The 26,023-nt window shown below is 39.4% G+C and overlaps 1 protein-coding gene and 1 long non-coding RNA gene across 2 annotated transcripts in view; one reads left to right on the top strand and one right to left on the bottom strand.

Moving 5' to 3' along the window:
- RFTN2 (raftlin family member 2) overlaps positions 1 to 26,023 on the top strand; it is a 91,386-nt gene that overhangs the window by 5,517 nt on the left and 59,846 nt on the right. Inside the window, exons 2-3 of the mRNA XM_023218196.1 lie at positions 21,598 to 21,781; positions 23,974 to 24,088. Coding sequence (XP_023073964.1) covers positions 21,598 to 21,781; positions 23,974 to 24,088 — 299 coding nt within the window. The remainder of the gene's footprint in view (positions 1 to 21,597; positions 21,782 to 23,973; positions 24,089 to 26,023) is intronic.
- LOC111546683 lies at positions 19,225 to 24,011 on the bottom strand. Its single transcript, XR_002732872.1, has 3 exons — positions 23,875 to 24,011; positions 21,736 to 21,832; positions 19,225 to 19,891 (listed from the first exon to the last, which is right to left on the bottom strand). It is a non-coding gene; the product is annotated as an uncharacterized LOC111546683 (long non-coding RNA).

Raw genomic sequence — 26,023 nt, 5'->3', positions numbered from 1 at the left:
CCTTTATATGGCTCAAACGGAAGTATGGTGTTTAGGGCTGCGTTCTGGGAGTAAACTAAGAAGAAAGGCAAAAAAAGTCATTATCATGAAAATCAAGTATTGCAGAGAGGACGGGAGCATTGTGATTGGAAAGGGTAAAGGCTTCTGAAGTGCCGGCTATTTTCTAATTTTTGAATGGATAGTGGTTACCCTAGTGCAGGGGTCCCCAACCCCCAGGCTGCAGACTGGTACTGGTCTGTGGCCTGTCAAGAACAGGGCCACACAGCCAGAGGTGAGCAGCAGGCCAGCGAGCATTACCACCTGATTAGCAATGGCATTAGATTCTCATAGGAGCATGTATTGTGAACTGCGTGTGCAAGGGATCTAGGTTGCACACTTCTTATGAGAATCTAACTAATGCCTGATGATCTGAAGTGGAACAATTTCATACTGAAACCATCCACTCCCCGCCCCCATTCGTAGGAAAACTGCTTTCAATGAAACCAGTCTGTGGTGCCAAAAAGGTTGGGGACCGCTGCCCTAATGTTGGTAGTCTTAAGCATGTTTTGTGTGTTTTTCTTTTGTATGTTATATTTCCACTCACTCCAACCCAAAAAAAAAGTTGAAAAAAAGAAAAGACTGAATAGGAAGTGAGTAAGGGTAAGGCAAATATGGCTGAAAGACAAAATGTAAAAATACTCAGAAGGGACAGAAAACTCTGTGGTCTGTCTGGAAACTGAAAATAAAACAGAATGGTAGGAATGTAGAATATTAAGGAGATAGCAGTGAAACATAAGACTTCAGGAGTTTGGTCATAATTTGGTCCTTCATATATCTGCCTATAATAATGAACTACATAGCTCAATAGAGTTTTATTGTATTTTAAAATTGCAGTTAGGAAGAACCAAAACAGTGAGTAGATAATCACACATTGAGTAGATCATCCAAGAGAAAACACTGGAATTCCACAGAAAGTGACAAGAAATACCTAAAACAAGGAAGGAGAAGGAAGTGCGGCAGCTTGTTCTGTTGGGATCAGCTGAGGGCTGAGAGAGACTCCCCAGTATGGGGAAAGGTTAAGGGAGAGACCCTCAGTACTTCACCTTCCCACTGTGGAACCCTGCAGTTTTAACCATGGGGGAGCTCCTCAACCCTTGAGGCCCTGAAACTAACAGGGAGCTGCCAAGAGATTGTGCCACAGGACTGTCCCAGGGAGGAAGGGCATACTGGGTCCCAAACACTCCCTGAGACTTAGGCAGCTACAGCAAGGCACCATTTTAGAGCCCCATCCCCAATAGACTGAGTACTGTCCTAGATCTCAGTGATGCTAGGGCTGAGCCACAAGAGATATGCGGACTACTGCCCTGTGACTGGGGCACAAGCGACTGCATGCGGGCTACTGCAGCCAGGCCTGAGGTACAATCCAGGTGCAGGCTACTGCCAGGTGCAGGTACATGCCTCTAGGCTGAGGCATCAATGACCACAGGCTACCATGCCCAGAGCTGAAGTGCTACCAAGGCATAGGCTATCACAGCAGAGGCCAAGGCACAAGCATCCCATGTGTTCCCCACCTGTCCAGGCTGCCACCACTGAAGGCAGCACCTCCCACCCCAGTGACAGGACAGCAGCATGGCCACTGCTGCCCCCAACCTGAGCATTCCACTGGTGGCCTGGGGAACATCCCACTCCTGCTTACCATGATTGGTGCCTGCATGTGCTATTGGAGGACTGAGGACAGCCCCTCTAGCCTAGCTTCATTCCCCTCAACATGCCAGAGCACACAGCCCAGAGGTCAGGGGATTGTTCAGCTAAGTTCACCACCACTGGCACCTGAACACTCCTTCCAGAAACCTACCCATCTGGCTGCTGCCACCATAGCTGGCACCTATCTGCGTGCACCCACCTGCAGGTCTAGAGACTGGCCTACTCAGCCCACCACAGACACTGCCAACACCAGGTTGCACTGCTTGCAACCCAAAGGTTGTCCCATCACTGTCACTGCAATCACCCATGCCACACTGACTCTCCAAGGGGCCAACGACCCTCCCACCCACCCAACCCACTGCTACCACTACTGGCAAAATTAAGCTTCCTGGAAGTCCAAGAATTGGCCCACCTGGACCTGCTAACACCACTGCCAACATGTGCCTCACTGGGTCCCAAAGACAGGCATGCTCAACCATCTGCTGCCACCACTGGGGCCCAAAGACTGGCCTACTTGGCATCCCAGTCCCCAACAAAACCTCACCACAGCATCCACTAATAACCACACCCTAAGCCTCCATGGAAATCATAGCTACAACTGATGTTTTTTTACAGCCAAATAAATCATACAGAGACTACACTATTCCACGCACCCAGAATCAAAGCCAAAGCATCCTACCCAACCAACACCATAGATACATCCTCAGGAAAAACCTTTTCCACAAAAGCAAGTTCAAAAAATTGGAAGAAGTGGCTGTTACACCAGATGTATAGATATCAACATATGAATGCAGGACACAGGAAAGTACAAGGAAATGTGACACCTCCACAGAAATGCAATAATCCTCAGGCAACAGATCATAAACAAAAAGAAATTCATGAAATTCCAGAAAGAATTCAAATTTTTTTTTTTTTTTTTTTTTTTTGAGACGGCATCTCACTCTGTCGCCCAGGCTGGAGTACAGTGGCCAGATCTCAGCTCACTGCAAGCTCCGCCTCCCGGGTTTACGCCATTCTCCTGCCTCAGCCTCCCGAGTAGCTGGTACTACAGGCGCCTGCCACCTCGCCTGGCTAGTTTTTTGTATTTTTTAGTAGAGACGGGATTTCACCAGGTTAGCCAGGATGGTCTCGATCTCCTGACCTCGTGATCTGCCCGTGTCGGCCTCCCAAAGTGCTGGGATTACAGGCTTGAGCCACCACACCCGGCCTCAAATTATTAACTCTAAAGAAGCTCAGTGAAATACAAGAGAATTCTGAAAAATAATACAAATAAATCAGAAAAGCAATTCAGGATATGAATGACAAGTTTACCAGAGAGATAGATATAAAAATAAACCCAGCCAGGCACAGTGGCTTATGCCTGTAATCCCAGTACTTTGGGAGGCTGAGGCAGGCAGATCACTTGAGGTCAGGAGTTTGAGACCAGCCTGGCCAACATGGTGAAACCTCGTCTCTACTGAAAAAAATAAAATAAAATTAGCTGGGCATGGTGGCACATGCCTGTACTCCCAGCTACTCAGGAGGCTGAGAAAGGAGAGTCACTTGAACCCAGGAAGCAGTGAGCCGAGTGCCACTGCACTCCAGCCTTGTAGCCTGGACAAGTAAGACCTTGTCTCAAAAAATAAAAATAAAAATGAACCAAACGGGAATTCTGGAACTGAAGAATTCCTTGAATTAAATATAAAATACATTCAAGAGCTTCAACAACAGACTAGATCAAACAGTAGAAGGAATCTCAGAACTCGAAGGCAAGTCTTCTGAAATAATCCAGTCAGACAAAAGTAAAGAAAAAAAAAAGAATTTAAAAGGATGAACAAAGTCTTCATGACATATGGAACACCATGAAGTTACCAAATACTCAAATTATTGGAATCCCAGAAGGCAAAACAAGAATGAAAGGGTTAGAAGACCTATTTAATGAAATAATAGATGAAAACTTCCCAAGATTTAGACATTCAGGTACAGGAGACTCTGAGATCCCCAAACACATACAATGCAAAAAGATCTTCTCCATAGCACATTATAGTCAAACTCTCTAATGCTAAAGACAAAGAGAGAATTCTAAAAACAGCAAGAGAAAAGTATCTAGTCACCTATAAAAGAACCCCCATCAGACTAACAGCAGATTTCTTAGCAGAAACTTTACAGGCCAGGAGAGAATGGAATGACATGTTCAAAGTGCTCAAAGAAAAAAACTGCCAGCCAAGGATACTACAGCCGGCAAAATTCACCTTCATAAATTGAGAAATAGGGCTGGGCGCAGTGGCTCATGCCTGTAGTCCCAACACTTTGGGAGGCCAAGGCACTCAAGTTTAGGATTTCATGACCAGCCTGGCCAACATGGTGAAGCCCTGTTTCTACTAAAAATACAAAACTTAGCTGGGCGTGGTGGCAGGCACCTGTAGTCCCCACTACTCAGGAGGCTGAGGCAAGAGAAATGCTTGAAGCTGGGAGGCAGAGGTTGCAGTGAGCCGAGATTGCACCACTGCACTCCAGCCTGGGTGACAAAGTGAGACTCCATCTCGAATAAAAAATAAAAAAAGGAGAAATGAAGTCTTTCCCAGACAAGCAACAGCTGAGAGAATTCACAACCACTACTGCAGCCTTACAAGAAATGTTCAAGGGAGTTCTAAACCTGGGAAGTGAAAGGACAACATTTACCATCATGAAAAGTATACAAAAGTATAAAACTCACTGGTAAAGTAAACACACAAATGAAGAAGAGAAAGGACTCAAATGGCACCACTGCAAAAAACCACCAAGCTACAATGATAAACAGGAAGAGCAAAATAAAGGAACAAAGAACATATAGAAAACAATTAACAATATGTATGATAGGAAAAAAAACTCCCATTTCAGTAATAACTTTGAATGTAAGTAGATTAAATTCTCCACTTAAAAGATATAGACTGGCTGAATGGATTTAAAAACATGATCCAATTACATCTTGCCTATAAGAAATGCACTTTACCTATAGAGACACATATAGACTGAAAGTAAAGGGATAGAAAATGATATTCCATGTAAATAGAAACCAGAAGTAAATAGGTATAGCTATACCTATATCAGCTAAAAGAGTCAAAACAGTAAGTCAAAAAGAGTAAAAAAAAAAAAAAAAAGACAAGGTACATAATGAATGATAAAGGAATAAATCCAGCAAGAGGATATAACAATTCTAAACATATATGCACCCAACACTGGAGCACCCCGATTCATAAAGCAAATATTGCTAGATCTAAAGAGAGAGCTAGACTTCAATGTGAGATTAGTGGAGTACTTCAACCCACTTTCAGCATTAGACAGATCATCCATACAGTAAATAACAAAGAAACATTGGATTTATTTATTATAAACCAATAGATTTTAATCTTGAGCAGTTAGAGGGTTCCCTCATATCTCTTCACTGCTCCCCCCACCACCATTTTCCTGATTATTAACTTTAAAATAATGTCAATTTTTATTTTAGATTCAGGAGGTACATGTGCAGGTTTGTTACATGGGTGTATTGCATGATGCTGAGGTTTGGGGTTCAACCGATCTTGTCACCCAGGTAGTGAGCATAGTGCCCAATAGTTAATTTTTCAATCTCTGCCCCATTCCCTCTCTCTAGTAGTCCCAGTGTCTATTGTTGCCATCTTTGTGTCCATGAGTAACCAATGAAACACTGGATTTAAAATGGACATTAGATCACATGAACCTAACAGACATTTACAGAGCATTTATTCAATAACTTCAGATTACACATTCTTATTAGCACATGGAACATTCTCTAGAATAAATCATATATTAGGCCAGAAAATGAGTCTTAACAAAAAAATTTTTTGAGCTAAATTCTCTCTCTGTTGCCCAGGCTAGAGTGCAGTGGCACAATCATGGATCACTGAAACCTTGATCACCCAGGCTCAAGTGATCCTCCCACCTTAGCCTCCCAAGTAGCTGGGACCACAACCATGTACCACCACACCCAGCTAATTTTTTTTTTTTTTTGTAATTTTTGTAAGTGTTTTAGAGCTAGGGGTCTCACTCTGTTGCCCAGGCTGGTCTCAAACACCTGAGACAAGCAATCCTCCTGCCTCAGCCTCCCAAATTGCCAGGAGTACAGGCATAAGCCACTGCACCTAGCCAACTTTTTTTTTCTTTGAGATGGGGTCTCCCTTTGTCTCCCAGGCTGGAGTGCAGTGGTGCAATCATGAATCACTGCAGCATCAACTTCCTGGGCTCAAGCAATCCTCGCACCTGAGCCTCCTGAGTAACTGGGGACTACAGGCACACACCACCACATCTGGCTGATTTTTGTATTTTTTGTAGAGACTGGGTTTTGCTGTGTTACCCAGGCCGGTCTTGAACTCCTGACCTCAAGCAATCTGCCCACCTCAGCCTCCCAAAATGGTGGTATTACAGTCATGAGCCACCATACCCAGCCACAATTTTTTAAAAAATGGAATCATATCAAGTATCTTCTCAACCACAATGGAATAAAACTAGAAATCAATACCAAGAGGAACTTCGTAAACTATACAAATAGATAAAAATTAAACAGCATACTACTGAATGACTGTTGGGTCAATGAAGAAATTAAGAAGGAAATTTTAAAATGTCTTGATATTAATGAAGATGAAAATATAACATATCAAAAACTGTGGGATACAACAAAAGCAATACTAAGAGAGTAGTATATAGCAATAAATGCCTACATCAAAAAAGTAGAAAGATTTCAAATAAACAGTCTAATAATGTACCTGAAAGAACTACAAAAGCAAAACAAACCAAACCCAGAATTAGTAAAAGGAAAAAAATAAGAAAGAGTAGAACTAAACAAAATACAGACAAAAACAATACAAAGGATCAATAAAACAAAAAGCAGTTTCTTCAAAAAGATAAACAAAACTAATACACTGCTAGCTAGACTGACCAAGAAAAGACCAAAATTAGAAATGAAAAAGGAGTCATTATAACTGATACCACAGAAATACAAAAGATCATTACAGACTATTACAACTATACCCTAACAAACTGTAAAACCTAGAGAAAATAGATACATTTCTGCACACATGCAACCTACCAAAATTGCATCAGGAAGAAATGGAAAACCTGAACAGATCAGTAATGAACAGCAAGATTAAATCAGTAATGGAAAGTCTTCCAACAAAGAAACTGGACAGATGCACTACCTCAAAACTGGACAGATTCACTACCACATTCTACCAAACATACAAAGATGATCTAATAGCAATCCTCCTCAAGCCATTTCAAGAAATTGAAAAGGAGAGAATTCTCCCTAATTCATTCTATAAGGCCAACGCAACAAAAAAACAAAACTACAGGCCAGTATCCCTGATGAATATAGATACAAAAATGCTCAACAAAATACTAGCAAACCAAACTCAGTAGCACATCAGAAAGATAATACACCATGATCAAATGGAATTTATACCAGTGATGCAAACATGGTTTAACATATGCAAATCAATAAACATGACACATCACATCAACAGAATGAAGGCTAAAAAACATATGATCATCTCAATAGATGCAGAAAAAAACATTTAAAAAAATTCAACATCCCTTCTTGACCAAAACTCTCAACAAACTAGGCCTAGAAGGAACATACCACAAAATAATCAACGCCATATATGACAAACCCACAACTACAAGAAAACTACAAAACACTGAGGAAAGAAATTGAAGGCGGCCAGATACACTGGTTCATGCCTGTAATCCCAGCACTTTAGGGGGCCGTGGGAGGATCGCTTGACTCAAGGAGTTTGAGACCAGCCTAGGCAACATAGTGAGAACTCATCTCTAGGAAAATTTTAAATTTTTATAAAAAAATTTTAAAGAAAGAAATTGAAGAGGACACCAAACAAATGAAAAGACATCTCCTGCTCATGGATTGGAAGAATTAATACTGTTAAAATACTGCCCAAGGCAATCTACATATTCAATTCAACCCCTATCAAAATACCAATGTCATTTTCACAGAAATAGAAGAAAAAAAAATACTAAAATTTTTATGGAACCACAAAAGAGCCAGAATAACCAAAAAAATTTTAGGAAAAAAAGAACAAAGCTGGAAGCATCACACTACCTTACTTCAACATATATTACAAGGCTATAGTAGCCAAACAGCATGGTATTGGTATAGACCAATGGAACAGAATACAGAACCCAGAAATAAATCACATATTTACTGCCAACTGATTTTCAACAAAAGCGTCAAGAGCATACTCTGGGGAAAGGGCATCCTCTTCAATAAATGGATATCCATATGCAGAAGAGTGAAACCGAACCACTATCTATCTGTCACCACTACAAAATCAACTCAAAATGGACTAAAGACTTAAACATAAGACCCAAAACTATAAAACTACTAGAGAAAAACATAGGAAAAACACTTCAGGACATTGGCCTAGGGAAGATTTTATGGCTAAGACTTCAAAAGCACAGACACCTAGAATAAAAATAGACAAATAGGATTATATTAAACTGAAAAGCTTCACAGCAAAGGAAGCAATCAACAGAATGAAGAGAAAACTTACAGAATAAGAGAAAATATTTGCAAACTATTCATCCAACAAGGGACTAATATCCAGAATATACACAAGGAACTCAAACACCTCAACAATTTTAAAAAATCACGTTGAAAAGTGGGCAAATGACACGAATAGACAATTCTCAAGAGAAGACATACAAATGGCCAACTGGTATATGAAAGAATCCTGAATATCACTAATCACCAGGGAAATGCAAATGAAAAACCACAATGAGATGTTATCTTACCCCAGTTAGAATGGCTGTTGCTACAGACAAAAAGAGATCCTGTGGAGATGAGGAGGTAGACAAAAGGCAACTCTTATACACTGTTGGTGGGAATGTAAATTAGTACAACACTGTGGAAAACAGTGTAGAGATTTCTCAAAAAACTAAAAATAGAACTACTATATGATTCAGCAATTCCACTGCTAGGTATCTATCCAAAGGAAGAGAAATCAGTATATCAAAGGGATGCTTGCACTCACCTGTTTATCAGAGCACTATTCACAAAAGCAAAGGTATGGAGTACACCAACAGAAGAATGCATAAAGAAGATAATACATGTGTACATGGTGGAATACTTTCAGCCATAAAAAAAGAATGAAATCCCAGCCTGGGCACCATTGTGAGACCTCATCTCTATAAAAAAAAATACATATATATATTTAAAAATTACCAAAACATGGTGGCATGCACCTGTAGCTCTGACTACTCTGGAAGCTGAGGTAGAAGGATCACTTGAGCCTAGAAGGCGGAGGTTGCTGAGAGCCTTGATTGCACCACCGCACTGCAGCCTGGGCAACAGAGCTGGAGTCTTGTCTCAAAAAAAAAAAAAGAAAGAAAGAAATGAAATGAAATCACGTCATTTGCAGCAACATGGATGGAGCTGGAGGACATTATGTTAAGTGAAATAATCCAGGCACAGAAAGACAAATATGGCATGTTCTCACTCATACATGGGAGCTAAAAAAGTTGATCTCACACAGGTAGAGAGTTAAATGATGATGACCAAAGGCTGGGAAGGGTGAGTGGGTGTGAGCAGGGGATAAACAAATGTAGGTTATCAGGTACAAACATACAATTAGATAAAAAATGTAAGTTATATTGTTCAACAGTGGAATAAAGTGACTCTAATTAACAACAATATATCATATATTTTAAAATAGCAATCAGAGAGGACTTGAAATTGTTCCCAACACATAGAAATAATAAATACTTGCCCGGGCACAGTGGCTCACACCTGTAATCCCAGCACTTTGGGAGGCCAAGGCAGGCAGATCACTTTAGTTCAGGAGTTCAAAACCAGCCTGGCCAACATGGGGAAACCCCATCTCTACAAAAAATGCAAAAATTAGCCAGGCATGGTGGTGGCACACGCCTGTAATCCCAGCTACTTGGGTGGCTGAGACACGATAATCACTTGAACCTGGGAGACACCACTGCATCTTGTTGCCTGGGCGACACAGTGAGACTGCCTCAAAAAACAAAAATTAAAAAAAAGAAATGATAAATACTCAAAGTAATGAATACCTCAAATACCCTGACCTCATTATTACACATTCTATGATTGTAACAAAATATCATATGTACTTCATAAATATGTAAAAAACTGAGTCAATTTTTAAAACTGCAGTTATATTACTTCAATGAATACATAAATGAGTGACTGCAGGGATGGAAGCTTTCATTGAAAACATAAACAATAACAATTCAGATGTTATTTATATAGTAGTGTATGTTTCTAAGTTATTGAAAACATTTTGATAAATAACATAAATCAGATACTCCTTCTAATAGCCATGCATTAAATCGGTTAACAATTTATTATGGTTTAAAAGCTTTAACCCAGCTCATGTCTGAATTTTATTTTCACAAATTCTGAATTAATATGATCCAGATCAATGACGTTTTGCTTCTCGGTAGGCACTAGAGTACCCTGGCCCTGGCCCTGGCCCTGGACTCACGCTGTCTGGAGTTGATCACAGCCTCACACTTAGTAGCAATTTGGGCCAGTAACCTAGTCCCTTTCTTCCTGAGTTTCCTCATCTGAAAATAATGATAATACTTACCTTATAGGATTTTTGCAAAAATTAATTAAGAATTGGCACATAAAACACTTCACATCTTGACTGGCACAAAATATGTACTTGGCATGTTACTTATTATTTTTTAGTATAATTGCTAGATAAAATATGGAGATTGACAGTCTATTCCCTTTTGAAAATGTGGACTTACTAGTGTTTGTACATAGTATTTTTGTTTTTTATTCTTTTTTTGAGACAGAGGTTTGCTCTTTTTTGCCCGTGCTGGAGTGCAATGGTACCACCTCAGCTCACTTGCAATCTCTGTCTCCCGGGTTCAAGCAATTCTCCTGCCTCAGCCTCCTGAGTAGCTGGAATTACAGGTGCATGCCACCACGCCACGTTTATTTTGTATTTTTAGCAGAGGTGGAATTTTACCATGTTGGCCAGGATAGTCTTGATCTCCTGACCTGCAGTAATCCACCCGCCTCAGCCTCCCAAAATGCTGAGATTACAGGCATGAGCCACTGCACCAAGCCTGTACATTGTATTTTTATCTGAGGAAATAATATCTTTTTTTTTTTTTTTTTTTTTTTTGAGACAGAGTCTTGCTCTGTTGCCAGGCTGGAGTGCAGCAGCACGATCTCTGCTCACTGCAACCTCCACCTCCTGGCTTCAAGTGATTCTCCTGCCTCAGCCTCCCAAGTAGCTGGGACTACAGGAGAGCACCACCATGCCGGGCTAATTTTTGTATTTTTAGTAGAGACGGGGTTTCAACATGTTAGCCAGGATGGTCTCGATCTCCTGACCACCTGATCTGCCCGCCTCAGCCTCCCAAAGTGCTGGGATTGCAGGCGTGAGCCTCCGTGCCCAGCCCTAATATTTCACAAGTATTTCAAAAATACACACGAATCATCACAAGTAAATTGGTGGAAAGAAAATATGTATGTCTTGGACTATTTTCATAGAGTTACATCATCAGAGCAAAACTTTTAGCATTGAACAAAGTCAACTTTAATATATGACTTTATGTTAAAAGTCATAGTATATGACTTTTTCTATTTTTAAAATTCAATCTTTGTCTATGAAGCTTTTAAGCAAAAGAGCATAAAAAGTCTTTGATGTTTTATTTTAGAAACTGTAAGAATAAATGAAAAATGTTACTTAACCTTCAGCATGTTTTAATTTTAATAATAACATTCATTTTGCACAGTTTTCAAAGTAATTGCAAAATGCTTTCTTTCATGAGTTCCTCATGATAGCCTTGCAAGATATATAAAGCTCTTACAAATAATGTAGCATCGATTTAACAGTAACCAACCACACCCATTAAAGCTGTAAACAACCCCATTTGTTTCTTCCGCCAAAGAACTGAGAAAGAACTGCTGGTGGTTGGGGAGCTAAGAAGAGAAGGCTTGCAGCTACTCCTAACCACCTGTGCTGTTCAAATTCTAGCTAAACTACCATTACCTCCCCCTTAATTTCCTCTGTTTAAAAAGTAATAGGGGCCAGGCACAGTGGTTCATGCCTGTAATCCCAGAACTTTGGAAAGTCTAGATAGGAGGATAGCCTGAGTCCAGGAGTTCAAGACCAGCCTGGGCAACATGGAGAAACCCCACCTCTGCAAAAAAAAAAAAAAAAGAAAAAACTACAAAAAATTAGCATGGTGTAGTGGCATGCACCTGTGGTCCCAGCTACTCAGGAGGCTGAGGTGGGAGGATCACCTGAGCCCAGGAGGTCAAGACTGCAGTAAGCCAAGATGACGCCATTGCACTCCAACCTGAGCAGCAGAGAGAGACACTGTCAAAAAAAAAAAAAAAAAAGACGACTATGTGCATGCTTAGGGGTCACACACCCTACATAAGTAAGGTTTATGAAGACCAGGCATTGGAAGGAAGTCAAATCCAAGTCCTTAAAGGATACTCATTTTTTTTCTAAAAAATATATATTTTTAAGAAATAGGTCTTAGACAAGGTAGCATGAGGGGTGAAAAAAACATAATAAAGGCACTGATATTACTGCCCCAGCATAAGGACATCAAATCAAAGACTTGGCCTCAAACACTGAGCATATCGTGGAAACATAATTATTCACTCTGGTGAGTGCTGATGAAAATTCCTCACTCTATAGGCACAGCTCTCCCCTTCTTCATATCTCTAAACTGAAGCAGGTTTGAATACCTAGCAAGTTCCTAACAGCCCTCCCATCTCATTTCTGCACGGTTTTAAACATTATTAAGAACCAGAGGAATTACGTGAATGAAAGTTCTCAACAAAATTCCTACATGTATTGTTTCTCTTCTTGCTCCTGGATTTACCTTCCTTGAATGATGATGGCACGTTTACAGCAACTCCCAGTGTTTACATTACAACTCCCAATGTTTACACTCCTTTTGTTTACATCAGGTCTCAATAATGAGGACAACTTTCTTATAGAGTGAACCTCAGCCCCCCATCACCATGATTCTCCCATCCCTACAAATGAGGGAAATGAGAAAAATGTTTAAATAATATAATGTTTAAAACCATGCGGAAACGAGATTGGAGGGCTGTTAGGAACTTGCTAGGTATTCAAACCTGCTTCAGTTTAGAGATGTGAAGGGGAGAGCTGTGCCTGTAGAGTGAGGAATTTTCATCAGCGCTCACCAGAGTGAATAATTATGTTTCCACAATAGGCTCAGTGCTTGAGGCCAAGTCTAGGAAAACTAGATCACTTTTTCTGTATCCTAAAAGGCTGAACACTGTCTCAAATGGTCTAGGTGGCCTGACCTGGACCTGGGCAAACTCTGGTCTACAGAATCCCTGGGGTGACCCAGGGCAGAAGTTACAATCTAATGAGACTCAGGCTGTATTTAGCCTTCAGACAGGTCTCCTTTCAGGTGGACAGTATTAGATATTTTAATTAATTGTCACTTTTTAAAATTGGGAAATATTATATAAGAATTGGATTTAGGGGTTTTCTTAAAAATTAGACGATCCTTGGCCAGGAATAGCAGCTCATGCCTGTAACCCCAGCCCTTTGGGAGGCCAAGGCAGGAAGATCACTTTAGGCCAGGAGTTCAGTACCAGCCTGGCCAAATAGCAAGACCCCATCTCTACCAAAAAATATGTATATATTTTTATTTTTTTAACTGAGAAGATCCAGTGACCTGGGCCCACAATTCCACATGGCAGCACTGGGCCCAGGGATGGTGCAGTCTTTGGATGAGGCTTTGAGTGTTCTCCTCCAGGTCCTGCAGCCTCATCCTGTGTAGCTCCTTTCTTTGTTTTATCAGCCTAGTACATATGGGGCATTTGAGTGAAGGACTCTATGTAGTAGATGAGTTTGAGCTAGAGACCACTGATCTTAGATCTAGGGACTCCTGATCTAAGTCTGAGTTAGGGACCCAAGATCTAGAGCATGAGTTCAAGATTTCAGCTCTGGAGTGTGAGTTAGAGACCTCTGATCCAGAGTTCTGTAGTTTGGGAACCAGGCCATGTTTTTGAAATATATTCAAATCCCTACCATGATCTTCCTGGAGATTTTTTAAACCAACAATGACTTATCTCTAAGGGCAGCTTCATTTGAAACTATCTTCTCAGAGCTGGACTATCAACAAATGGGCAAATCACTGATGTTTATTTGAGTGTTTACTTTGCGCCAGGCCCTGGACTCACGTTTTACAATTATTTTCACAATAACTCTGTGAAGTTAATACTATTCTTTATTCCTGTTTCAGAAAGGAAAGGCAACTTGTTCTAGATCACATACTTAGTAAATGGCACAATCAGGATTCGAACCCAGGTGAATTGCTTCCAGACCTAATGCTCTTAAAGAGAATAGTGTGCTGTCTCTCTTTCCACAGAAGAGGACCTTATTACAAAGCAACCAATGGTTGTAGAGCACTTACTATGTGCCAGACACTCTCTAGGAACAAAGACTAATTTATTAGTCCTCCTAACAACCATATAAGGAGGATTCTGATTATTCTCATTTTGCAAATGAGGAAACTAAGGCACATGGAAGGGAAATACCTTACTAGGTGTGGCAGAGCTAGGATTTGGATCCAGGAAGTCTGGTGCTAGAGTCTATGGCCTAAACCACTGCTCCATGAGTACCCTGGAGCTCTGTTAGTGAAATATATTAATAGTACGCCCAAGTTTTCATTCAGTGAGTCCTTTAATAAGTATTTTTAGGTACTGACTGTAATGTCATCTCTGTGCTGGGTGCTACAGTTTTATGAAAAGACATTGACCTCCAGATAGGAGAACCCATGCACACTTGAAACAGTTGAATATTAATGTAAAGCAGTGGGCCCAAAACAAATAAGGTGTGTTTTTGTTTGTTTGTTTGTTTGTTCGAGATGGAGTCTTTCTCTATTTTCCAGGCTGGAGTGCAGTGCCGCGGTATCGGCTCACTGCAACCTCCACCTCCTAGGTTCAAGCAATTCTGCCTCAGCCTCCCGAGTAGCTGGGACTACAGGCACACACCACCACGCCTGGCTAATTTTTGTATTTTTAGTAGAGACAGGGTTTCACCATGTTAGCCAGGATGGTCTCTATCTCTTGACCTCGTGATCTGCCTGCCTTGGCCTCCCAAAGTGCTGGGATTACAGGCATGAGCCACCAAGCCCAGCCCCATGATCTATACATAAGCTTATGTTCAAATATGTTTATTAGCACCGATGTACAATATTTGTTCTCCCTTTCTAACTTTTCTGGATTTCTCAGTTTGTAATTCCTCCTGAAACTTTTATGTGTGTGTGTATGTGTTTCTTGCATTAACATTTCTACTATGGTGAGACTCAAGACAATATCCTTACTTTATTGAGAGTGCAAGAAGATGTGGATTAGACCAGAAAAACAGAACTTATTCCAATGATGCAAAATTTTTCTGACATCACCAGAGACGATGTATTTCTTGGGAACACACTCTGCACCTAAACAGGATCCTCTTTAAGCATCAGTTTTATCCTATTATAGCTATCTTCTTGTTGATTATTTTAACATATAATTCTGCTTTTAAGAACTGTGTTCTGAAACAACAGAATGAAAGGGGGACGATTTCATTATTGTTATTGGTTTAAACGAATGACATGTATAAAAGCCTTTTATGTTGTGGCCCCAGACCAATGTTTGTATAGTTCCTTTTTTTTTTTTTTTTTTTTAGACAGAGTCTTGCTCTGTGGCCCAGGTTGGGGTGCAGTTGCCCCATCTTGGCTCACTGCAACCTCCGTCTCCCAGGTTTAGGCAATTCTCGTATCTCAGCCTCCAGAGTAAGTGGGATTACAGAAGTGCACCACCACTCCAGGCTAATTTTATACTTTTAGTAGAGATGGGGTTTCACCATGCTGGCCAGGCTGGTCTCGAACTCCTGACCTCAAGTGATCCTCCCACCACGGTCTCCCAAAGTGCTGGGATTACAGGCATGAGTCACCATGCCCAGCCTATATTTGTGTAGTTATTTTATCCAGTTTTGTAATTCATTTTATTCCCTCTGGTGTCATCTGTCTCTTTTGCTATTATCATTGTGTCCTTGCTACTTCTAACCCAGTGGATCTCCAAGCCTCCACCAAAAGACTTGGCACTGGACATGGGATGCTCTTAGATTGTATACACAGACACAGAATTAAACATTGGATCACTTAAACAGAAAAGTATGCCCTTTTCAACTTCATTTAAGCCTCCCCATCAGTTTGGAGTTAATATGTCTTTAACATCCCTCTAATGGCTAATTTTTCTCTTTTTTTTTTTTTTTTTAAGACAGAGGCTCACTATTGCCCAGGTTGGAGTGCAGTGGTGTGATCATGGTTTACTCAAGAAGTTGTAGCTTCAAACTCCTGGGCTTAAGCGATCCTCCCACCTCAGCCCCCACGTAGCTGGGCCTTATAGGCACGTGCCACCATGCTCAGCTAATTTTTAAACTTTTTGTAGAGACAGAGTCTCATTATAGCCCAGTTTCATCTCAAACTCCAGGCCTCAAGTGATCTGCCCAGCTCAGCCTCCCAAAGTGATGGAAATTACAGACATGAGCCACCATGCCCAGCCTAATTTTCCTTGGCCAGCCCTGTGGCTCAGTCTTTGGCAAATAACATTATCTAGCTAGAATGTAATACGTTTTCTTTTCATTGTATTTATCTGTGTGACAGCTTTCTACTTAAGATAAATGATTCTGGTTTTATGGTTATATGAGTGATACAAATTCTTTTTGAAATAAATTTATTTTGCTTAAAATTAAAATTAAAATTAAAATTTAAGGATATGACGAAAATTGTGAAAGTGTACTCAGACAACTAAAGTTTAGGAAACACCACCCCAATGCAGTGAGCAGCTGGTTGAGAGAGTTGTTAAGGGAAGGTGGCTCCATGCCTTTCTTATGGAAAAAGTGGATGGACTTTTTGAGAACTTTTTCTGTTAAATTGAGGTTATTTCTACTGTTCTGTTATTGCAAAAGTAATTGCTTTGCCATTGAAAGCAACAGCAAACACCATAATTATTTTTGCACCAACCTAATATATTTTTGAAGTTGCTGGCAGTCTGCTTTCTAGTAAAGTTGAACAAAAATCTCTTTCACCTCTATTGTTTTAGCCTTTTCTTTTTTTTTTTTTTTTTTTTTTTTTACTAACCAGATAGATATTTTTTAATGAGCATGTCAGAGTCCCACTCCGCCCTGCCACATGCAGTTTGGGGTAGTATTCCCATGTGTAACTGAATCTTCCATTGCTTCGTCAGTGTTCTACCCGCCAGCCTCTTCTGTGTGACAGCCCTTCAGATATATCCAGATGGTGCCCTGTTCCTCACATATTATTTTGCACAGAGTTGAAGGACACCCGTCAGGGTCTCCAGACCCCTCATTATCCTGAGCACTTTCTTTTGAATGTACTCCAGCTTGTTATTGAATGTCTCTAATTTCACCCATAAATTGAACACAGTTTACTTATCCCTTCGACAGATATTAATTGAACATCTGTCTGCTAGTCAATACTCTAGGTATAGAGATATGGCACTGAACAAAGCATGAATATCCTTGCCCTTGCAGAGTTTTCATCCTGGAAGGCAGATATAAATAACGTAATAAGGTAAATAGTATATTCTGGTTATTATTATTTGGATAGTGACTAATGCTAAAGCACGGAATATACTAATGAGATGGTCTGCTCAATGCAGAATTTAGCGGCCTCCTGTCTTTGGAGGTAGTCTTTTTCCAGATAGCCAAAGATCACATTAGATTAACTCTTGGCTTATCGTTAGTTTGCAGTCAGCTATAGACCACAGGATTTCCCCTTCTCCCTTAAGTGAAAATATATTAAATCAGAGTTCTGTCACTCCGTGTTTTGAACTTAGACTTTATCCCTGTTAGATATTTTTGTTTGGGGGAACTTTGTACCACCAAACCAAGAGCTCTTCAAACCTTCATTCTCTTAGCCAATGTATATACTACCACTTCTTTGCTATATAATTGACTCTCAGATTCTATACCGTTGATTATAAAACACACTATTATTTGATGTACCATTAAGAAAGAAAAACGCACCAATTAAACTATAACTATCAGTAATTTTAGTTTTTACCCATGGCAAAAGCTCTTTTAGACATTTTAAACATAAGTATTTCATTATATGTCTCTCTTACATACATAAGAAAAGGAACCTAAATGAAATGAAGATATTTCTAAAAGTTCCTCACACTTAAGATCTGACTCTTGTGAATCACTTTTACAACTTAGAGCCCTCATTTCCCCATTTTTCCACATAATCTTCCTATGAGCGGTCAAGAGAATTGGTAATGCCGCATTTCTTAAGCAAGTGCTAGGGTTTTCTTCCACGTAGCTGACACCCATTCTGCTAAGTTTGAGACTGGGGCTTTCCTCATATTGCCAGAGGTTACCAATGGAAAGTTTTCAAGCAGCCATCAGGACTCATATTCTTTTCTTAAGTGATCCTTGAACAGTTTGTTGACTGAAACCTCAAGTACTCTGGGTTGTCCAGCCATGCCACATGGAAAATCAACCAACTTTGCACAGGTAATGATAAGCACATAACAATCACCACCTGGCCTACAGTATTGAAAGATACCGGGAGGATTTCCAAGACTTGTTATTGGGTTCAATTTTATAATTTATAAAGACACATTCACAAAAATGAAATGCTCACCTCTACTCATATTTGTAATCAACCACAACCTATGGACTTTTGTGTTTCACTTTAGTCATGTAAATATTATTTTTTAAATAAGCCTTAAAATTCCTTACATCGTCATTAATTTTTAGGTTTTCATTTTGCAAACTATGTTGCTGGATAATCAAGTAAAACTGCCGGGAAAGTATCAAAGTTCTTTATTTTTCTTGCATCATTTTTGAGAAAGAAAGCATATGCCTTTTTAACCAATAAAATAGATGCCATTGTACTTTTTAAAAATTGTTGACTTAAACATAAGAAATAAACCTATAAAACTCCTAGAAAAAAACAGAAGAAAAGCTTCATGACCCTGCACTGGGCAATGATTTCTTCCTTTTGTTGTTGTTGTTGTTGTTGTTGTTGTTGTTGTTGTTGTTGTTGTTGTTTTGAGATGAAGTTTCACTCTTTTTTTTTTTATTGAGACAGAGTCTCGCTCTGTCACCCGGGCTGGAGTGCAGTGGCCGGATCTCAGCTCACTGCAAGCTCCGCCTCCCGAATTCACGCCATTCTCCTGCCTCAGCCTCCGGAGTAGCTGGGACTACAGGCGCCCGCCACTTCGCCCGGCTAGTTTTTTGTATTTTTTAGTAGAGACGGGGTTTCACCATGTTAGGCAGGATGGTCTCGATCTCCTGACCTCGTGATTCGCCCGTCTCGGCCTCCCAAAGTGCTGGGATTACAGGCTTGAGTCACCGCACCCGGCCCGAGATGGAGTTTCACTCTTATCGCCCAGGCAGGGATGCAGTAACACAATAGCTCATTGCAACCTCTGCCTCCAGGGTTCAAGCAATCCTCCTGCCTCAGCCTCCCAAGTAGCTGAGATTACAGGCATCCACCACCATGCCTGGTTAATTTTTGTATTTTAACATAGTGACCTAAGGAACATGCTAGACACAGAAAGGCATGAATACAATAGGTTCCTTACCTTAAGAAATTCTCTAACAACCAAGACACATAAACAAATAACTATCATACAATCTGATAAGGGCACTAGTAGAAGGACATGCAGCTCAGAGGAAGGAATAATTAACTCAGGCTGGGAGAACAGGGAAGGAAATGAAGGTCTGGTGGCATGAAACAGAGTGGCAGGTTCAGAAATTCCAAGTCCTTCCAGCATCCCAAAGCAAGACATGTAAGAGAAAGACTAATACGAGTGGAGGCTGAATCAAGAGGCAGAGGCCAGACTATGAAGATTCTTTTGTATCACGCTAAGACATTTCCACTTCCTGCAGTAAATAATTTTCTTTAAATTTTTTAAGGATTAGTATATAGTTCTAAAAATAAGTTTAGGTTATGTTTCATTCCTTAGTCTTAAGAGTTGCTTCCATTTTGTTACAGTTTTTCAGTTCCTTTGTTTAGAAATCAGAGTTGATAGTCAAAATACTAAAGAGTAAAATCAAATGAATCACAGAATTGCCACACCAACAAGCAGAGCTGGGCTGTTTACAAGGAAGTCCAGCTGTTTCTTCAAAGTCCAGGATCATTCTCTTTGTTTTCATTCCTATTCATAATGATGAAGAAAATATATTGTAAGTAAAATATTAATTTAAATCCAAAAAAGGGTGAAAATTGGAGGAAGTGGACCCTTCCTGGTTTATATAACTTTTCTGTTGAGCGCTTATTTAGTTTTCGAAGTTGGCATGAATACCCACTGATGGTGGATTTGTTTCATCTCATGGATACTAATGTAAGGGGAGGAGGGGATTTCCTCTGGCCCTTCCTCCTCGTCTGCTTCTTAGCCTCCTTCCTGTGCTCAGGCAATCAGCAGCAGTTCTTTGTTGGACACCACTCACCACACTGACAGAGGTCAACAGCCCACTAGGCCCATATCTAGAATTAATTTCATATGTCTTGTTACTTAAGAGCTAATCCAAATGCAAGTCTATTTCTAGATATTACTTCTTGATTGTTTTTCATACAATGAGAAATACTGTAACAAATAATGTTGTTATTTAAATTAATACTGCTGGAACATTAAGAACATTTTCCCAAATAGCACACTCTTTTCCTTTTACTATTCTAAAGTCTGTACAGATAGTGCTATTCTATAGTTTCTACAGATTTGCTCTCCTTCAAGGAATGGTTTAATTGCAAATCAATTTTTCATTCAAATTTCCACTATGCTTAGAATTTTTATTTATTAAAGAGAACTACTGGATATTTTTACTTTTTCATTCACCTTTACTCAAGCATTTACATGAGTGCCATGAGAAATTACATGTTTAGCTTCCCAGATAAACTTAAAACACAGTGCTTTGAAAGAGTAATTAGAAATAAGAAAGCACTTGACAAGGTCTGCTTAATAAATGCCATTTCTCCCATTTTAAATTATTAGATTATTATGAATTTTACTTTTAAGAGATTATGCATCTTGGCTGGGAGCGGTGGCTCACACCTATAATCCCAACACTTTGGGAAGCCAAGGCAGGAGGCTTGCTTGAGCTCAGGAGTTTGAGATCAGCCTGGGCAACGTGGTAAAACCTCGCCTCTACAAAAAGTACAAAACTTAGCCAGGTGTGGTGGCACGCACCTATAGTCCCAGCTACGTGGAAGGATTGCGTGAGCCCAGGAGGTGGAGGCTACAGTGAGCCACGATCGTGTCACTACACTCCAGCCTGGGGGACAGAGTGAGACCCTCTCTCAAAAAAGAAAAAAAGAAAAGAAATTATGCATCTCATCTTGTTCAGTCATAAAAATGGCTGACTCTTCAAATTATTGTATCTCCTATGTATGTCTTCAATATCTATTAATGGAAATATAGTCACTCAAATGAAATCCTAAAAAATGAAAGTGCCTTAATTGAAAAAACTCATTGTATTTCTGCTTTAGACATAGTGGTGATATTATGTATCTACTTATTTTTAAGGTCACTTTTCCTTTTTTCTGAAATGACTTTAAAAATGTAGAAATACATGTTACTGTAAATTTATCTGAGATTAAGCCATTGGAGATGTTTGTTTGTTTGTTTGTTTGTTTGTAGAGACAGCGTCCTACTCTGTTCCTGCTATGTTGCCCAGGCTGGTCTCAAACTCCTGGGCTCAAACAGTCTTCCTGCTTCAGCCTCCTAAAGTGCTGGGATTACAGGCATGTGCCACTGCACCTGACCAAGATCTTTTCCTATTCATTAGTATTATCACACATAGGTAGAAATAATGTATAATTCAATTTTAAGAATGTGCAAATTTCTCTTTGCTTTTGATATTCCAGCTTCATCAAACCCAGAAGTCATCAAGATAAATTCAATTCTAGATATAGTAACAAAAGTGGAAGACTATTATCTTAAAGGATATATTGTCGGGGCTATTCATCCTGTTATACAACCTGTGGGGCAGCGAAAACACCTACCTGCAAGTTACCTATACAGAGTGGTGCTATCGCGCTTGAAATTAAGGTAAGCATGCTGTTCAAAAAAGAGGCAGGTGTGGGTGACAGTTCTCTTTGTCTAAAAGAAAAACAAAATTTTTGAATCAAGTGACAGAGAATAAAGGACACTAAAGGGGTTTTAGTTTAAAGCACATTTTCCAGCAGTGGAACCTGGATTGAAGCAAGGAAGTTTTACACCTCCTTCCTTAAAACTCCTGATTGATTTTTGCTTCTCGCAGACAAATGTGTCCTAAGTGAGAATGTCAATGAACAAAAGGAAAGCAAAATAGATTCCAGAGGCACCTGGAAGCTCCTGTAGCCACTTCAGCAGATGCAGGAGTAGCAGTGAGCTACAGATACTAACACTAGGCTAAAGAGCTGAGCAGACCTACCAAGTCCACTTTCACTAAGCTTTCTGACTGTCCTACATTGTTTTATTAATAGTGGCAACATAAACTATCTCTACATTCTAAAACTTTTTTTTTTCAAGACAGAGTTTCGCTCTTGTTGCCCAAGCTGGAGTGCCATGGCACCATCTCAGCTCACTGCAACCTCTGCCTCCCGGGTTCAAGCGATTCTCCTGCCTCAGCCTCCCCAGTAGTTGAGATTACAGGCTTCTGCCACCACAGCCAGCTAATTTTTTGTATTTTTAGTAGAGATAGGGTTTCACCATGTTGGCCAGGCTGGTCTCGAACTCCTGACCTCAGGTGATTCACCCACCTCGGCCTCCCAAAGTCCTGGGATTCCAGGCGTGAGCCACTGCACCCGGCCCATTCTAAAACTGTTAACAACAGAAAGGCCTACTATGACAAGTTCTCACAAATTGGACAGACCTCCTGTTAACCTTTCTCCAAAATTGAATTGAAAAGCTAACCATTGCAGTGTTTTTTATTTTAATAGCTACTTTTCCAAACAATACTGCGACCATTTTTGCCAGCCTAGATTGTGAATTTGATAGTTTTCATGGTCAAATACTGTTGTTCTTTCCAATGAAGAATAAAAATAACCAAATATCTTAGATTAACATATTTAATTTTTTTTTTACACAACGCTTCAACTAATGTTACTTAATGACAGGGATGCATTCTAAGAAGTGTATCCTCAGGCTGTTTTGTCATTGTGTGAACATCATAGAGTGTACTTATACAAACCTGGATGGTACAGCCTACTATGCACCTAGGCTAGATGGTCTGAGGCTACAAACCTATACAGTCTGTTACCGATTGAATACTGTAAGCAATGGTAACACAATAATAAGTATTTGTGTGGCTAAACATACCTAAAGATAGAAAAGGTACAGTAAAAATATGTTACTCTATAATCTTATGGGACCACCGCTGTATATGCAGTCCATTGTTGAGAGAAACAGCATTATGCAGTGCATGACTGTATATCCAAACCATCCTAAAGACCAGGGGGAAAACTATGTTTTCTCTTTATAGTGATGGATCAACAACAATCACTTTATGAGCGGGCTAAGCAAAGAAGGAAAAAATGAAATTAGAGGAAAACTAAGAAATAGGAAAATTTCAAGAAACAAGAAAGGGCCTTAAAAAATTCCAGGTGTGATTTTAAGGAACACTATCTCCCATAGAGTAATTGCCTACTTTAACATGTCTGGCAGGGTGTGTACAGGCTTCAGCTTTCACTAGAATATGAAGCCTTATCAGATGTTTACTAGTTCAAGCATTACTAAGTAAACATGACATTTTTGCACGGTAGTAATGCTTATGTCCTAATTACAAATCTTATCAACCATGTGTGAATTATCTTTTCTGCTTTTAGGATTACTTCAGACAGACTTAGCAGTGCCCTGGCAAGGCTAAGAAAAAGCAAAGAAAAAAGATCAGAAAAGAAGAAAAAGGGAAAAGGGCAATATTTATTAGCATTTAAATGGAATTTTTACTTCTGCTTTTGTTCGATAAGATATAACAACAATCTAAAATTATTTCTTATAACTTTTATTAAAACTACAGACATGAAGCTTTTCTTTCTAAATTACAATTTAAATTAATAGCAGTTCAAAATAAGGAAATTTGAGTTAGTAGAAGTTATTGTGTTTTTCTGGTATTTTTTAATAAGAAGATAGCCATCAGGCTTGAAATAACAAAAAATTACTACCTTGACCCTGTTTGTGAGTTGCTCACTCATTTTCACTGAGCATATTAGCTGAAAAACAGCAATTGGCCTCCAACCATGAACATATTTCCTCTGTTACAGCCCAAAGAATTCGGCAGCACCCAGTGGACAAAGACGCCCAAGGCTTGTGATTGAGGAATGTCCCCTAACTTCTGAGGGACAAACAAATGACACAGCAAAAGAACTGATAGAAAAGGTACTAAACGTATGCACTTTTTCATGGGATATTGAGAAACATTTGGTATTTCATCTTCATCAATTTCCTTTTTTACCCTAAAAAGAATAAGGAAATGACAGGCAACTTTTCTACCAGAATTTAAAACGTATCGAAGTACTTGTGCCAAATTGTAAAGAGTTTAAAACAGAAATACAGCCCAGTGAAACAAAATGGACAATCAGAACTAAATTTAACCAAATATAAGAAGTTTAATGACAAACTTGATGAAATAAAATAGAGGAACAACCATTATTTAATGAAGGCTGTTTGGAAAGTAGACAATTGTTCTGCAGAGAATAAATTCCACAGTTCAGATGAGATAAAGAGGTAATTTTTTAATATAAAAAAAAGAAAACAGGAAAAGTAAATATATTCAATGAATAGATTAAGGAGCTTGAGTATATAAATATAACTTAACTGTACTAGGAAAACTAAGCTTAAAAAAGAAGAATCAAAGAGAAATCAGCAACAGACGTGTCCTATGGAGCTTCATTTTCAAAATATACATTACAGGAAAGGAATACAAATCCATGAAAGTAATATGCAATCTTAAGTGGACAGAGACCATGGACAGCAAATGTAAAAGAAAGAAACATCAATAATTAGGAGATAGTTGGTAACAGGTTCAACCTAATAATGTTTAATGTAATAAAAACTGAGAACTAATACCTCACCAGTATTAAACTGGGAAATTCAATTAAAATCCACTATTGCAAAGCTTTAAGACAAGTTAAGGCCAGGTGTGGTGGCTCACACCTGTAATCCCAACACTTTGGGAGGCCGAGGCAGGAGGATCACTTAAGGCCAGGAGTTCCAAGACCAGCCTAGGCAACATAGTAAGACCTCCAACTCTACAAAAACTGAAAAAAAAAAATCAGCTGGATGTGGTGGCATATGCCTATAGTACCATGTACTTAGGAGGGTAAAACAGGAGGATCACCTGAGCCCAGAAGTGAGCCTGCAGTGAGCTGTGATCAAGCCACTAAAATCCAGTCTGGGTGACTGAGGAAGACTCTATCTCTAATAATAATAATAATAATAATAATAACAACAACAACAAAGAAAAGCTAACATTCATAGTACAACTGGCATTGTAACAAATTAATGCAGTATTCTTGAATATCTATTTAGTAAGAAGAATCATAAATCCTGTTTTGCCTTTTGTTGTTGTTGTTGTTAAAGAAAATAGGCTGGAGTATAGTGGCACAATCATAGCTCACTGCAGTCTCCAACTCTTGAACTCAAGCAATTCTCCTGCCTTAGCCACCCTGGTAGCTGGGATTGTAGGCATGTGACACCACGCCCAACCAATTTTTTTATTTTGTAAAGACAGGAGTCTGTGTTGCCCAGGCTAGTCTTAAACTCCTGGGCTCAAGCGATCCTACTGCCATGGCCTCCCAAAGTGCTGGGATTATAGGTGTGAGCCACCATGCCTGGCCATAAATCCCATTTTATTTTTTAATCCCCTCCTTAGGAACTGATTGTAAGAAAATAATTGAAAAAGGGAAAAAAACATTTTGATACAAAGATATTTAATCAACAGTGAATAAGGGTCCAAATTCTCAATAACTGGAAGACTTTGAAAGAAACAATGATGGATTAATATAATAGAATATTTTATAGGCATTAAACATGACAACTATATTGACTGTCAAGAGAGAAAAGTCTATACAATATAACTTAATTGAAATTTAAATGAAAAGTTAAATGCTGTATGTATATTGATTAAAACAAAAAAGTTGTACATTCATAAATACTCTAAATTGATGGGATTTTATGGTGAAAGGTGTTTCTTTTCCATTGCATTGACATATTTATAAGGTTTTACTTTTTATTTAAATACATACAGCTAAAATCTAAAGCATTTCCTTTCAGGTAAGAAACTGAAATGTGTTCACTTGTTTCTCTAGTTGT

The sequence above is a fragment of the Piliocolobus tephrosceles genome, chromosome 11 (assembly GCF_002776525.5).
Source record: "Piliocolobus tephrosceles isolate RC106 chromosome 11, ASM277652v3, whole genome shotgun sequence".
Classification (NCBI taxonomy): Eukaryota; Metazoa; Chordata; class Mammalia; order Primates; family Cercopithecidae; genus Piliocolobus; species Piliocolobus tephrosceles.
Note: the sequence above shows the minus strand (reverse complement) of the source record. Positions and strands in the feature narration are given on the sequence as shown.